Genomic DNA, 13,690 nt, shown 5'->3' with positions numbered 1-13,690 from the left:
TACAGGATAGAGCAGAGAAGCCCCAGGGGTTGTGCTGGGCTCATTTCTGCGGTAGTCTCTAATCACAAGTGGAGAATGGGCTGGCCTTCGCCCTTTGCTCCTGTAGCTGTGACTTGGTGTAACCCAGAGAGTCCCCCTCCTGTGTTCAGCCCCCAGAAGTGGCTCTGAAGGTCATCGTGGGTCTAGTCATGCCAGGAGGATAAAATACGCTGACTTGTTTAGACTGCTTTCTGCTCTCAGCTATCCTGAGGCCTCTGGGACACTCCCTCCTATTGACTTCTTGGGGGAATCCTTTTTATTTTTTTTTAAATTAATTAATTAATTTATTTATTTTTGGCTGTGTTGGGTCTTCGTTTCTGTGCGAGGGCTTTCTCTAGTTGCGGCGAGCGGGGGCCACTCTTCATCGCGGTGCGCGGGCCTCTCACTATCACGGCCTCTCTTGTTGCGGAGCATGGGCTCCAGACGCGCAGGCTCAGTAGTTGTGGCTCACGGGCCTAGTTGCTCCGCGGCATGTGGGATCCTCCCAGACCAGGGCTCGAACCCGTGTCCCCTGCATCGGCAGGTGGATTCTCAACCACTGCGCCACCAGGGAAGCCCTGGAATCCTTTTAATTACTGGTGTAAGAGGGGGGAAGGGAGCAAGAGTGAGAGGACCCGGTGAGCTTGTGTGCTTACAGCATACAGGTGTGTGATTAGGGCTGAACCCTGCTGCTCCTCCCTGGTACCACCTCATCACTGTAGGATACTGTGCCTGTCAGAGCTCTCCAGAGAAACAGATTGTACATACAGGTATGTATATGTATGTACCTTTCTATCTGTTGAGACATTAAGGAATTGGTGCATGCAGTTGTGGAGACTGGCAAGTCCAAAATATGCAGGGTGTGCTGGCAGGCTGGAGACCTAGGGAAGAGATGATGCTGCAGTTTAAATTCAAAAGCCATCTGCTGGGAGATTTCCCTCGTCTTTAAGGGAGGTCTTTTTCTATTAAGGCCTTCAACTGATTGGATGAGGCCCACCCACATGATGAAGAGTAATCTGCTTTATTCAAGGTCTACTGAATTAAATGTTGATCTCATCTGAAAAACAGCACTAGAGAAACATCTAGGATAATCTTTAACCACGTATCTGGGTGACGTGGCCTATCACGTTGACAAAGTGAGCCGTCACAAGCCCTCTCCTTGCCGTAGCTTCTCAGTGACGCCTCTGCATTTGCCCCATTGTCTCCCCAGCCTGCCGTCCCCTGAGAACAGGACAGGGCAGATAGGAAGAGGGACAGTCCAGTAAGGACTTAGTTGCTTGTGGTGTGTGCCTTGATGGGTTTTAGGAGTTTGTTTGAAATCACAAGGATTCTTTAGTTTCAGAATTATTTCTCTAAAACTACTGCATTAGAGAAAGAGGGAAAAAACCCATTTGGGGTTAATCTCACTGTGTTTATGACTGTACGGTGATACCTGCTGGGTTCTGTCAATAAAGATGAAAGAAAAGAGTGTGAAGCTTTTTGTAGTCTCTCTTGTTTTATTAAAAATGCGTAGATTAGGCATCTAAGGAGTACTTTTCACCTTTTCAAAGAATTTTTTATCTTACCAGAGACAAATTACCCAACAAAATGGCAGGCATTGAGGTTCCTGAAATTGTTAAGGTCGTTTTCAAATGATGGAATGATGGATTTTGACCCCTGAAACCTATACAGTTTGAAAGAACAGAATAATTACTGAGATAAGACATGGCAATCCTAAAATCCTGACAGATGTAGGTTAGAAATGATAATAATTTCTTCATGGGAGCACCTGCTAAAAGCAGTGAGCAGTGACACCAAACACTTAGACACTAAAATAAAAAAAAAATTGAGCAAATATGAGTATAATAGAAAAACCAAAGATTGACAGTAAGAAAGTAGAAACTGGTAAAAATTTTATCAGAGAGCAGATGTAGAATGTTCTTTCACAGGAATATAATTTGCTGGGGCCTGAATTCCGTCTACTACTATAGCAATCATGCATATTTTACAATGTGATTATGATAAAACTTCAAAGGCCTCATCTTCTGTTTCAATAACGTCAATTTAAGGAGAACTTCATATCTATTTCATCAGTAAAAGAGTATTAAATTAAGGGTTTATCTCTTCAACAGCCTGGATCAAAGCTTTATAGCCCCTGTAAAGAATATTGTTAAATGCCTGTGATTCCTGCATAGAGGTTTGACACGTAACATGTATTATGATTTAGAGCAGTTAGTTGACATCTATGTCTTTTCATACATAGCCTCTGGCACTTTTTTTTTTTAACTTAAAGGAAATAAGATTATTTCGTTGTCTTTTTTTTTTTTTTTTTCACTTTTAACATGAAGAAACACTGATACTATGAACAGGCTTTGTGAGTACAGAATTGCATATATAAAAGGTAGCCATCGATTGTATTCTAATCCAAAGTGTTAATCACAGGCAACAGTAACATGATGATATGTTGTTAGATTCAGGAAAGAATGAAACATGATTCCTTTATTTAATAGATGTTTGTTGATTTCAGCTCTGTGCTAGGCATTGTTCTAGGTGCTCTGAATTCAGCAGTCAGCAAGACTCTGCCCCAAAACTTCCATTCTAGTGAAACTTGCTCAGACATTCCTGGAGGCAACACCTTACTAGGGAAGACAATCAGAGGTAATTCACAGTCTCTCATTTTTAATTATGTAAAAAGAATGTAGAAGCCTGAAAACACATCTTTCCATTAACTTCTCTATTCTTCCAAATAACCTTTTCCCCCTCATTAACAATGCATATTTTATTTCCTAAGTAGCCTAATACCTAACATAAATTGATAAGGTTCATCAACTTACTGTAAGACTAGGTCACCAGGAAAACTGTGCCTTTTCTCCTTAGGAATAATGAGACTGTCATAGTTCCGTGAACATTTGCTCAATTCTTTCCTTGTGTCATTGACATTTTTCGTTTATAGATTAACTCCTTGCACAAATTCCAATGATTTTGTAGTGATCAAATTTAAAAATCTGATGGAGGGAATTCTTTCTCCTCCCAGCGAAATGTAGATTCATAGAGTATTAAAACCAGCATAGACCTAAGGGATCATCCAGTTGTTGTCAACTTAGAGATGAAGACCTTGGGCCCAGAGAAGGTAAGAGATGGGTGATGAAGCAGCTCAGTGGTTCCAGAGTGGTCACTGTCGGAGCCTTGGTCTCCGGACCAGGTTCCGCACTCGTCCCGTGATGTGCGGTTCTCTGAATGAGCTTCTTGTCATTTACCATAGGTTACAGAACGCCCTGGAAAAGAAGAATTTTGTTCTCCTCCCTATACTCACTACGAAGTTCCTCCAACTTTCTATCGATCGGCCATGCTCCTTAAGCCCCAGTTGGGATTGGGTGCAATGTCACGTTTACCATCTGCCAAGAGCAGGATCCTGATCGCGAGCCAGAGGTCTTCAGCGAGTGCCATTCACCCACCAGGAACCATAGCGGCAGCTGCCAGCCTCTACAGTTCCGACCCTGCAGGTAACCAAAGCCACAGGGACTGCTTTTTCCTGCTGTACTTGTAAATAGTAATCGCGTAAAGTGATGGTAACCGCCTAAAGTATGAATGCCTCTCCTTCTTTAAAAGAGCCTTTTTTCTGTTCTTCCATCTGATTGTGGATACAGACATTTGTCAAGACTCATCTATCTGCAACTGTCATTCTCCATGTCACCCTCAAAACGATGGCCCTTGTGACCACCACCTCATTTCTTGTAGTTTCTCCTATACATGTAGTTTCTCTGATACATCCTATAGACTAGGGCTCAGAAAGGGCCAGATAGTAAATATTTTAGGCCTCTGGGCCATAATGGTCTGTATTGTAATTACTTAGCATGAAAGTAGCCATAGACAGTCCGTGAATGCGTGGGTGCAACTGTGTTTCAACACAACTTATTTTACAAAAACAGATACAGGCACACCTTGGGTGTGCCTGCAGTTCCGGTTCCAGACCACTGCAGTGGAGCAAATATTGCAATAAAGAGAGTCATACGAGTTTTTGGTTTCCCAGCGCATGTAAAAGTTATGTTCACGCTATACTGGAGTCTATTAAGTGTGCCATAGCATTATGTCTACAAAAACAATGTATCCACCTTAATTAAAAAATACTTTATTTATAAAAAATCCTAACCATCATCTGAGCCTTCAGCAAGTCGTGGGAGTAACATTAGAGATGACTGATCACAGATCGGTATGACAAGCATAATAATAATTTAAAAGTTTGAAATATCATGAGAATTACCAAAATGTGACACCAGCAACACAACGTGAGCAAATGCTGTTGGAAAAATGGTGCTGACAGACTCGCTGGAGGCAGGGTTGCCTCAAACCTTCAATTTGTAAAAAACGCAGTACCTGCGAAGTGCGGTAAAATGAGGTATACCTGTAGCGGGCTGGGTTTGGCATCCAGGCTGTAGTGTGTCAGGGAGACCTTTCTGCAGTACAGCGGTGACCGTATCTCTTTTTTCAGCTGTTCACACGTCTTGAGCGCCCCATCCCAGCCCCATTCTCCTGCTCTGCAGTGGCTGGCCCGTGTCCTCTCCTGATGCTCTCTGCACTTCTCTGTTTTCCTCTCTCCATCCCTTCTTCTGCTCATGTGGTTTCCTCTAGGTTTTATGTCTTATTTTATTATAGAAATAATATATACCCCTTGTCAAAAACTTTGAATATAGAAAAATATGAAGAAGAAAGTAATTGTACTTATATTTTTAGCATCCAGCCCAGAGTTAATATTATGGAAATTTTTCTTCCCGTGTGTTTCTTCGTATGCATTTTTAAATAGTTGAGTTAATACTGGACGTGAATTTTGTTTTTTCCTAGTAATATCATATTGTAGGCATTTCCTATGCCATCAGTGTTTCAGAAATATTTTAATGGCCACGTAAGATTCTGTTTTGTTCATTTATTCATTGATTTAACAAATTCTGGATACTTACCAGGTGCCAGAAGGTGTAACTCGAGGACTGCAGCAGTGAACAGAGAACTCCTGCCTTTGTGCAACATAGTCTAATGGATGAAATAGACAATAAAAAGATACATGCATAATTGGAAATTGTGATAAGTGTCAGCAAAGCAAGAAGCACAGTGTTTTGAGAAATTGCAACCAGGAGAGTGCTCTATGGGTGGGACACAGGTGCTTCGGGGCAGCCTCTCTGAGGAAGTGGGAAGAATGCACGGGGAATAACACCAGAAGTTATTCATGGAAGTTGGGTTCTGCTTATTCTACACTATCTTCAATAATGTTGCAATTTGAATCTCTGTACTTATTTGTCTTCTTTCATATTGTTTTCTCAGAATAGATTATTTGAAGTTTAATTATTGGATAAATACATATCCAAACATTTTTTAAGACTGACTTATTTTCTAGAAAATGCGTAGTTATTATTTTCACACTAGAGTTTCTGGAAGGTGCTTCTCTTTGCCACACCCTTGCCGGGATTGAGTATTACCATTATTATTACTCCTCCTCCTATTATTATTATTGCATTTCTTTTACTATTAGTGGAAGGGAACTTTTTTGTACCTGTTTGCCATTTTGTGACTTGTCATTTACTCAGGTAATAACTGATGGTCTCAATGGCTAGTTGTTTTCCTGGTAAGCCCGTCTATAAAAAATCAAATTATTTTTTAATGGTTCCCATGGTATATGTATATTATGATGGATCTACCTGCTGTTACATAGCTGCTACAGGTCAATTATGTGTTCAGTCACTCATTCAACAATGAGTACTGTGGGACTGTTACATGTCAGCATTGTTCTAGGTGTGGGCAGAAAGCAGTGACAACAGGCAAAAATCCTTGCCCCTGTTTTAGAATTTTAGGATGGGGGTAGGCAAACTTTTTTTTTTTTTTTTTTAGTGAATAAATAAAGCACATGGTCTATTGAGAGAAATCACTAGTATTGAAGAAAATGAGACATTAGAGAAGCGGGAATTTGGGATTTGGGCCAAGAAGGAGGGAGATTCCAATTTTAAATAGGATGGCTGGAAAAGGCCTCCCTGGGCAATGACCTTTAAGCCAGTCCCCAAAGATGGGAGGGAGGGAAGAGCCAGTGCAAAGGCCCTGGGGTGGCAGGAAGGCCAGGGAGGCTGGAGCAGAGTAAGTAGCGGGGAGAGTGGTTGGGGAGGAGAGTAGAGGGGTGGCTGGCATTGAGGGAACTTGCAGAAGGCCTAAGAAGGTCATAAGGATGTGACTGTTAATCTGAGTGAGAAGACCATTGGAGGCTTTGGAAGTAGGGCAGTGCGATCTGAGTTTTGTGGCGGGTTGAGAGCACGCTCTAAGGGGACAGTTTGTCTGCATATCTCCCTTCCCTTTGCCCCACACATTCTCACTGCCTCTGACTCTCCAAGCTTTGATCTCTGTGTCTTCAACTCACTGTGACGGACAGACTGTCTTTGAGTTCCTCCCTCCTGGGCGGTTGTTGTACAGTTTCTGAAAACATTAGTTTTATATATTTTGTTTCATTTTGTAATTGTTTATGGCAGTTTCCATATCAATTAAATCTTTATGGGTGAAGTTGCTTTTACACATTCATCAGAGATTGTTGATGTCAGATGATGTTTGTTGTAGCTAATGAGAAAACTTTCTCTTTTGTGTTTGCCCTTTTAGTTTCAGACTATAATGGTTGTTTGGGGTTTTTTTGTTATTACTTTAAGAATACTTTTAAAATGTTTCTGTATATGGTTGTATTTTGTTTGCAATTTGTGTTTAATTTTGTGCCAGGCATCACATATTCAGCACGTTGGGATTCTCTGTCACTCTTACCTTGGTTATTCTTAGATCTTTATTTTACGTGGTCACTCGAGGCTCTGAGCAGCATCGCACTGGCAATGAGAACAGGAGGTAGGAACAGCCCTCAATGCTGCAGCCCGTAATTTAGCGTTCACATTTCCAAACTCAGGTGATGTCCCTCATTCTGACTCCTAAAGATCTGGTTTGATATGTGAACTGCATACACTGTATTTTTTTCAGGTCTTAGGTAGGAAAACACTTAGGTCTCCTATAGACAAGTAAACCTGTGACTTAAACTTTGGGAAGAATTCCTGTTGTTTCCACTCCTGTGTTGGCTCTGTGAGTACCATTATGTGTATCATGGCTTTAAAGTGGCTTAGAAGAACCAGAGGTGCAATAAGTACATGCTACCCCACAAAGCATATTCTTACACAGTTTCTTTGCTATAAATGAATACTCTTTCCTAAGACCCTTAAAGTCTTACAGATCCTTTTGGTGTTTTTGGCCGTGCCACGCAGCATGCGGGATCTTAGTTCCCCGACCAGGGATCGAACCCGTGCCCCCTGCAGTGGAAGCACGGAGTCTTAACCACTGGACTGGCAGGGAAGTTCCAAAGTCTTACAGATCTTAATGTGATTCTGTCTGCTGAAAAATAAATAAACCTAAGCACTTGCTTACTTCTTAGATAATTTCTGTGTTTTTGTATACAGTGTTTTCTGACTCCACAGTCATGCGTAAACCTATGAAGTTTTACTGTCATCAGGCCTGGGTATGAAACTCAGGATGCTATTTAAGTACTCAAAGTACAGCAGCAGGACGGTTACCTCCCTTTAGGTGGACGTAAAATCTGTACTAGTGAAACCTAAGATTGTATATAAAAACAATTCATTATTAGAGCCTTCACATCTAAAGAGTTAAAAAGATAGTTCTTTTCTGTACTGCCTTTTTAGTAGATTTATATATGTTTTATGTTCCTTTTTCTGAAAAACATCTCTCACAGCATTATGTAATACATTATGTAAAAAATGTTAACTTGTATACAACATATCAGGATGTAGTTTGTTTTCATGAAAATAACTATACCCAGTGTTGCTGAAAGCGTGACGTTTTTGTGTCAGCCAGTGCACCCTGAAAGAACTATAATATTTTTTGATAGGGATAAAGTGTCAGAATAGAAGTTTTTTAAAGACTAGATGAGAAATACTTTATTCTATAAATAACCAGAGAAGTTCAATCAGATAAGTTGAGACAGTTTTTCTCAACTTATATTCAGTTTTGTTATGAATTCTGCTTATTAAAATAAATTTTATTTTAGAGTTCAACATACCTCTTTGGTAATTTTTTTCAAAAGGCAGGTTGAATCCTGCCAAATTTTAAAATGTAAGCTATTAAGTTAATGTAATATATATTGAAGAACAAGTAAACTTGATTGGAACAATTTAAAAACACAAGCACAGTAGTGATTGTGGAGAACTCTGAATGGTCATGATGATGTCAGAAATTTAGCAAATTGTAAGCATATATTCAATATTTCTAAAGGAAGAATTCTGAGGTGAGAGCATTATCCCCACTTTGTGGGGACACAGAGAGTTAAACCAGTGATTACAACAGGAAGAGAGACATACGTGATAGAGACATGCAGAATGCACGTGAGGGGGCTATCCAACTCAGCTCGGGCAGGTTGGGGCTCTGGAAAGATTTTCCAAGTGAGGTGAGTTGAATTGAATTTTGCAGGATAAACAGGAGTTTACCAGAAGGGGTAATGGTAGAATGTGTATCTGTCAGAGAAACGGGTCGTCAGTTTGGGCGATTCAGATCCCTCACAGGGACCGATTACTCAGTAGGGAGGACTGGAGGATGCTTGGTAGGGTGGGGCTAGTGATGGACAGTTAGTCATTGGACACATGCGGAGTTTGAGGTTCCTTGGGAACATTCAGGTAGAAATTTCCAAAGGGCAGAAATGGGGACTGGAGAGAAGTTGGAGCCGAAGGTCAGTGTAGGAGTCATTGCCACTTAGATGTGAGTCGAAGCCGTGCAAATGGATGAGCAGGGTCAGGGCGAGAGAGGGAGGACAGAGTAAGGAAGGGGTCAAGAAGAGGACTTTGTGTCCACATTTAAGGAGTAACTGAAGAAAGACGCCTGCAAGAGGCAGGAGACTGCAGGGTGGGTGGGTGGAGGCCATTGGGAAAATGAAGCATTGGAGTCTAAGGAAGGGGGAGCTTCCAAGGTAGAAAATGGTCAAGTCTGTCTCACAGAAGACAGGACAAGGAAAAATGCAAAGAGGCTGGGATCGGAAATTAGGAAGCAGTTGGTGACCTAGTTCTGAATGAGCAATTTTAGTAAAACGTGGGGTGGAAGTCACGTCTTAGTAAGGCTGAGAAGTGAATGAAAAGTGAGGAAGTGGAAGCAATGAGAATAGACCGCTGTTTCTAAAAATGCACCGGTGGAGGAGAGCCCTGGGTGCTTGCTGCAGGGGAAGCAGGGCTGTATGTTGTTTTGTTTTTCAGAGCCTGTGTGAGAGGTCGCACTTAGTTGGAATTGTGAGCGAGAGGGAGTGGCCTGGGGAGAGAGGCTGAAGGGTGTGGTGGTATTAACTGTTGGAACAAGGTGCCCAGGTGGGTGGCAGACAATGAGATCGCAATCCCATGTGGAGGGTGGACCTTGGAACAGAAGCAGAGCATTGATTCTTGTAAGACAAAGGAAGGGAGAAAGAGAAGAAACACAGAGTGGGTGAGGTGTTGGTTCCTGTGTTAAGAATGAGAGTAGAGAATGAAATATGCCATTTGCAGCAACATGGATGGACCTAGAGATGATCATACTAAGAGCAGTAAGTCAGACAGAGAAAGACAAACGCCACGATATCACTTACATGTGGAATCTAAAATATGACACGAATGAACTTATCTACGAAACAGAGACAGACTCAAAGACATAGAAATCAAATTTATGGTTACCAAAGGGGAAAGGGGGCAGGGGGAGGGATAAATTAGGAGTTTGGGATTAACAGATACAAACTACTATATATATAAAGAACAAGGTCCTACTATTATAGCGAAGGGAGCTATATTCAATATCCTGTAATAAACCATAATGAAAAAGAATATGAAAAAAATGTGTGTGTGTATATAAGTATAACTGGATCACGTTGCTGTACACCAGAAACTAACACAACATTGTAAATCAACTATACTTCGATTTCAAAAAAAGAATAACAAGTTTTTTGGCATTGCTTAAGTGCCACGTTACTATTTTTATCACAGTTTTACTTACTTTCATGACAACTATAGCATCTACCAAGAAAAATTTAAATCAGGTGGGAAAACATCCCTGTAAGACAAACTGATGAATTCCTGAGATGGTCCAAGAGAACATGGCATAACTATGGTTCCTCTGGTGTCTTAATAACACTGGATGACCTTGGGACGAATCTTGGAGGCTTCGGAGGAACCATTAAGTTTGTACTGGTGTTTGTCTTAGTATATCTCTCAATGTCACCCATTTCTACATACTGTTGGAATGGACATTGACAGTGACTATTTTTTTTATTGTGCATTCGGCCAACAAAGCCATCCCATCTTTGACTTACTTTCATTGCAACTGAGCATGCCTAAAATGCCCTGCAGAAACTTATTAAAAATGTAAGTTTCCTTGGCCCAGACCCAGAGAGTCAGCTTCAGTGGCCCTGGGGTGCATCACAGGCGTAATAACTATTCTTCTATTTATTTGGACAAACACTATTAGTATATGTAATGAATACTGAGCACCTACTGTGTGTCAAGTTGTTTCAGCACTGAGGATACAACCATGAGGATATAACCATGAACAAGATAGAAGAGATCCCACAGGCAGTTATGATGCAGTGTGACTTAGTGCTGGGATGGCAAAGTCTTCTGGGCTCAGAAGAGCATAGGAGGGTATCTAACCCCAAGTCGGGGTCCAGGAAAGTTTCTTAGGTGAAGTATGGTACGAAGGAGCAAAGGATTTGAGGTATGGGGGTCAGGGATGAGGAGGTGATGGGAGTGGATGGGTATTCCAGGCAGAGGGAATGCAACATGTGAAGATTGGTATGCCTGGAACGTAGGATGTCAAAGAAGGATGAGAAAAAAGACAGAAGATTGTAGTGACGTGGTAAGCTGTGTTAAGGAACAAGAACAAGAACAAGATGGTGCCGTTAAAGGATATTAAGCAAGGGACTGATAGGATCACATTTCACTTAACAAATATCTGTTAGACTGAAGTTTGGAGAATGGATTGAGGTGTATTGAGGTCCTGAGGGACAGGAGTGGGGTGGGGTAACAAGGATGGAGACAGGGACCTTTTAAGAGACTGATGCAGGATACCCTAAATGATAGCCAAGGTGGTGGTAGGGTATAGAGAGAAGTAGATAGGTTCTAGGGGGTGGATTTGACTAACCCCCGACCCTGTGAGTCGAGTTCACATCAGAATAGATTGTGGGAAAATCCTTCAAGGATAAAAAGCAAGGAAGAGTAATGGCGGCTCTAACTCAACTCTACAGGCAAAAATCCACTACTAATTCTAACGGGACACAGCTGAAGGGGACGGACCTTGCAATTAGCTGCTCCGTTTATTTGCTTTTTAAAGTGACAGTAAAGGATGAGGTTGAATCATCTAGATTTTTTTGTTTTGCCATTTTGACCTTGTTTGATATGGAATCTCAAGACTTCTGTCTGATTTCTCCTTGTATATGAGCACTCATCACAAAGCTTGTCTTCCCGGATTTTTCTATACCATGGAAAGGGGCTGTATCCTTATCTTTATACGTTCTTGTCCTTCCTTAATCCAAAACCATATAAAAACATGATTTCAAAGCATAGGTTCAGAAGTTGGAGAGTATTGAGTGGTTTGGGCAGGTAAAGTCTCAAACCGAAGTGAGGAATGGAATCATGCAGTATGTATTTACTGGACACCCACTGTGTCCCGGGCTTTTTGTTTCAAGATGCCTTTTGCTTTCTCCTGGTGCCTGCCTCTGGGACCTGCAGTCCTACAGCTTCTGTTTGCCTTCTCAGCTTAGATGTTGTTCTTCTGGAACTTCCCTTCGTTCTTTCTCCTGGGATGGATCCACGTGTTTCCTGGTTCATTTTGCTGGAGTACATCCTCGGTAATTTTCTCAGAGAGGGTTCAGGGAAAGCAAACTCACAGAGTTTTTGCCTTTCTGAGACAGCCTTTAGTCTGCATTCACTAGATCAAATATCATTTTCTAGGTTGAAAATGATTTTCTTTCAAAACATGCAGACTTCCACTGGTGCTCTAAGGAAACCTGGTGCCAGTCTGGGAAATATATATATATATATATATATATTTTTTTTTTTTTTGGTAGGAGACCTGCTTTTGTTTCTCTCTGGAAGCTTTAGAATCATCTGTATCCTTGGTGTTTTAATTCTCTGTCTTCCTGGAATTTCTATTATTTGGTTTTTGGATCTCCCAAAGTGATTACTTGTGTCTCGTTTTTCTCACGTTTTCTGTTACTTCATTCTTTACATTTTTCATTGTAGGCCATCTGACTGGACTTTATTTTCTAACACTTCTCTTGAATTGTTGTTTGGGTATTTTTAATTTCCAAGGATGCCGTCTTGGTTTCTGATTGCGTCTTTTCATAGCAGATTGCACTTTTTTTTTTTTCCCCCCCAGTACGCGGGCCTCTCACTGTTTTGGCCTCTCCCGTTGCGGAGCACAGGCTCCGGATGCGCAGGCTCAGCAGCCATGGTTCACGGGCCCAGCCTCTCTGCAGCATGTGGGATCTTCCCGGACCGGGGCACGAACCCGTGTCCCCTGCATCGGCAGGCGGACTCCCAACCACTGCGCCACCAGGGAAGCCCCGCACTTTCTTTTATTGTTGCCATATCTTCCCAAATTTCTCTAGGGATAATTAGATTTTTTTAAAGATAGCTTTTTTTTTAAACATCTTTATTGGAGTATAATTGCTTTACAATAGTGTGTAGTTTCTGCTGTATAACAAAGTGAATCAGCTATACGTATACATATATCCCCATAGCCTCTCCCTCTTGCGTCTCCCTCCCATCCAAAAGATAGCTTTTGTTTCCTGAATTCTCTCTATATGCTCAGGGGCAGATTTTCTCTTTGTTTTTCTCAATTTTTTTGTTGTTTGTGATATGCTGGCAGCTTTTCTCGAAGTCTTTGTGATCATTCATGCTTACTATTGAGTTGGATGGGCATCAAGTCCATTTGTTCGGACTCTTTAGGAGTCTGTTTCCCCTAACCCTGGGGCTTGGCACGGGGTGGCCAGGTAGGGGTAAATTCCTGGCTGCTGGACACTGCAGGACCTGATGAGGGAGACAGTGGGGTGGAGGCTATAGTGGCTCCCTCATCATTTCAGCCTCTCGCTCCTCCTTCCTGGGATCAGAGGCTCTGCGGCCCTGGCTGTCGGGCTGGAGGTCAGCACTTGTTTTTCCAGGGCAGCGCGGCTCTCCCGTCTGCTGCAGGCTGCGCTTTCCTCTGCCTGCCAGTCGGGGGCCTCCGTCTCTGTTCCAGAAACTTTCGAAATATCTGGCTCGGTAAGTACCTGTCTCTTGTTCTAGGTTTAAATAGGTAAAGTGCTTAATAGAAGGAAGTCGGTAAATATTAGCTGTTATTATGAATTGTACCTCTTAGAATTGAATTACTCTCACTTTAAGGCACCTTTGGTAAGAAAGGGACAAAATGCCTGCGTTCTGTCCACCACCACGAGCTGGTGGTCTCCTTTTCTACTTAACTCTAGTCACCAGCACCTCTTAGGGCGCTGCTCAGTAGTGTAAAATGATTGTTCCGTCAGTATTGCAAAAGCAGTGTGAGAACTGTGCTTTAAATGCGCTCCATGGAAAAGACATGCTATGTCATCAGAATCTTCTGAGTCTTTTCCTTAGCAAAGAGAGCAAGTGCTTTGCTTTTCCTCTGTTTTGCAGTGCTAAAACCAATTATCAGAAAA

At 41.9% G+C, this 13,690-nt stretch overlaps 1 protein-coding gene across 8 annotated transcripts in view; it reads left to right on the top strand.

The window, feature by feature from the left end:
• Positions 1–13,690, top strand: part of MTUS2 (microtubule associated scaffold protein 2) — a 496,786-nt gene that overhangs the window by 169,742 nt on the left and 313,354 nt on the right. For all 8 annotated transcript variants that reach the window (XR_007473089.1, XM_049701107.1, XM_049701108.1 and 5 more), the window contains one exon: positions 3,260–3,500. Coding sequence is in view for 7 of the 8 variants with exons in the window: in XM_049701107.1 (XP_049557064.1) it covers positions 3,260–3,500 (241 nt within the window). In the remaining variant the exon portion in view is untranslated. The remainder of the gene's footprint in view (positions 1–3,259; positions 3,501–13,690) is intronic.

The sequence above is a fragment of the Orcinus orca genome, chromosome 18, assembly GCF_937001465.1.
Source record: "Orcinus orca chromosome 18, mOrcOrc1.1, whole genome shotgun sequence".
NCBI classification, from domain to species: Eukaryota; Metazoa; Chordata; class Mammalia; order Artiodactyla; family Delphinidae; genus Orcinus; species Orcinus orca.
The sequence above is the reverse complement of the archived record's forward strand: the minus strand, read 5'-3'. Positions and strand labels throughout refer to the sequence as shown.